The following is a 2,392-nucleotide window of genomic DNA, read 5'->3' on the forward strand; positions in this document are numbered from 1 at the left end:
CAACCTAGTGCAGTTATGGTCTCATTAGTTGTTGGGATCTGTTCCAATTTATCAAAATTTAAGAGAAAGAGGTGAGAGTTGATCACCAAAAGCTATGCCATGTTTTTAGAAAATACTTGAGCCTTTTTCCAAAACTTGGAATCCATTTCTATCAGAAGAGGGGGCTCCCTGTTTGCCTTGGGGAACACTCCAGACCGATAGAAAACGTATAAATTTGTCCCTAGGGACAAATGGGAATTTGTCTCTAGACTGATGGAGCAAGGTTGTATTGGGATCTTCAACCTTGCTATTCATGCAAAGGCTGAGTGTGCCAAGTTTGTGGTCTCAATTGCAAAGCAAGACCAAGCATGGGACATTATGACAAGGGATATGATTGACAAGGCAAAGCTCTTCTCTCAAGGTGGCCAATGGAAAGAGTTAGAGGTACATGACAAATTGCTAGCTCCTCGATGGTCCAACTTGAGCCTAGGTGGCACAACGGGTGAGCTGGTATGAAATTGTACTACTAGAGCAACAAAGACACAAGAATGGGGAGAGATAACTAGATATTTTCAAAACTCCATAACACATTGTTCCCCTTCGCTCTCCAGAACAAGAAGTAAATTATTATTGAACCCATTTTGGAGAGAACTTGCCAAAAAGGTCAATAACAAAGGACTTGGACGATTGGCCCATTTTTGAGACAACAACAACTAGAGGTGAAAAGAAACAGACCAACTAACTACCCGCTCTTATCTCAATGGTACTGAAAGACTGCTAATCAACAAAACTCTAGAATTGTTGGACAATTGCGTGATGTCTACTATCTACGAGTCTAATTTTGAGTGGAAAGCTTGGCGGTGGCCCAAGAGCAAACATTTCTATAATCTGCAAAGTGAGGATATATACATCACTCTGATGATCAAGAGGGATTGGTTCTCCCCCCCTCAACAAGAAACGGAGGAAGAAATGTCATGAATTGAAATAGGTGGCGATAGCAAATAGCATCTTGATTCCACAGTGGCCTCTCTGGTTGAAGGTTTTGTGTGGAAGGTGCTATGGGGGGGGCTTTGTCGACGGCCACCAAAATTCAAGCGAGAGGTATTAGATCAGAACTCGGGGTGCAAGTGCACTTTGTACACACATTTTGTTAAAAGTTGGTCGAAAAGAGTCAAGAGCCGTGCAAGCTCGTAAACTTGAGCGCATTAAACGTGTTGTAATCTATGCAGTGCAACTGTACTAATTAGAGAAAGTGGGCGCGCTTTCTCTTGGTGAATTTGGCCGCCGCGACGATGGTTGAGTGAGGGGCCTCCTCGTCTCTCATCAGCACCTTGTAAACTGTGTGTGGACAGTGGCCAGGAGGCGCGATAAAAGTGTAGAGAGAAATGGCATGTGCCAAGGTGGCGCACGCAGGTCAATACGACGCGTGCTGAGACCCCCACTCAATAAAGTCTACAGAGCGTTTCCTGCACCGGACATCTATAAAATCCCCCTATCAGCCAAGACTACGATCACCAAAATTCACTCGCTGCCTGCCTTAAGGAAAAGAGCTTCAAGCTTTATCCTCATACAACTATCATGGCATCTGCCCCGCTAGCTGTCTTCGTCAAGCTCATGACGGTGCTCCTTCTACTGGCACTCGCTGTGGCTGCCCATTCTGTGACCGCAAGCGCCAGGGCTCCTGCGGAGCATGTAACGGAGGCAAAGAGAAGCAGCAGCCAGATGAGGCCTGACTTCGTGGGAACCATCGACGAGCAGAGCCAGGTGGCCACGTCGTCGCTGAGCCTGCAGGCGCACATGGCGGCTCACGGAAAGGGCGACCTATTCTCGGCCAGCAAGTTTGCGTGCCCCTGCTCCAACCAATTCTGCAGTGCCAGCCGCTGGCGCTTCTGCTCCTGCAACATCAACGTCTGCTCCTGCTCTTGCCACAACTAGCTCCTTTTATTATGTAATGGGCTGCCCCTCGTGGCCCTCATGGAAAATATTGTAATGCAATAAAGTGTATTCGTATAGCCGTCTCTCTCTCTCTCAATCAATACAACTCCACTTACATTTTCTAAAATTTTGTTAGCAGCAACATTCCTAGTATTCTAGATAAAGGATAAAGCCCAAACCCTAAAGAACTGAATACAAAAGTGCATGTGGTTGTCTTGAGAAAAGGCATAGGCAAATGTTACCTTGAACTTGGTAACCTTGATTCCCATGCTGTTCTCCAATGTGCAACATCATTACCCCACCAACTATAAAAGAGAGCACAACTCCAGAACAAATGCTTAAGAGTGTCCTCTTTCTAACGTTAGCTGGGGCAAGTATCAAAAGATGTTTTCTTTTTAGCCAATATAAGTTTCCCAACCTACAAAGGGAAGCTCCTAGTCTCGCTCCCTTAAGGACAAGAGCTTCTAGCAAGTTTGCA

The 2,392-nt window shown here is 45.9% G+C and overlaps 1 protein-coding gene across 1 annotated transcript; it reads left to right on the forward strand.

Annotated features, from left to right (window-relative positions):
• The first annotated feature begins 1,506 nt into the window (after window positions 1-1,506).
• On the forward strand, window positions 1,507-1,991 carry LOC147454105 (uncharacterized). The gene has a single exon (XM_086517274.1). It carries the CDS (start codon window positions 1,558-1,560, stop codon window positions 1,912-1,914), a length of 357 nt encoding a protein of 118 aa, XP_086373400.1. The 5' UTR covers window positions 1,507-1,557; the 3' UTR covers window positions 1,915-1,991.
• The last annotated feature ends 401 nt before the right edge of the window (window positions 1,992-2,392 follow it).

This window comes from Adiantum capillus-veneris, chromosome 7 (assembly GCF_014529385.1).
Source record: "Adiantum capillus-veneris isolate H3 chromosome 7, ASM1452938v2, whole genome shotgun sequence".
NCBI classification, from domain to species: Eukaryota; Viridiplantae; Streptophyta; class Polypodiopsida; order Polypodiales; family Pteridaceae; genus Adiantum; species Adiantum capillus-veneris.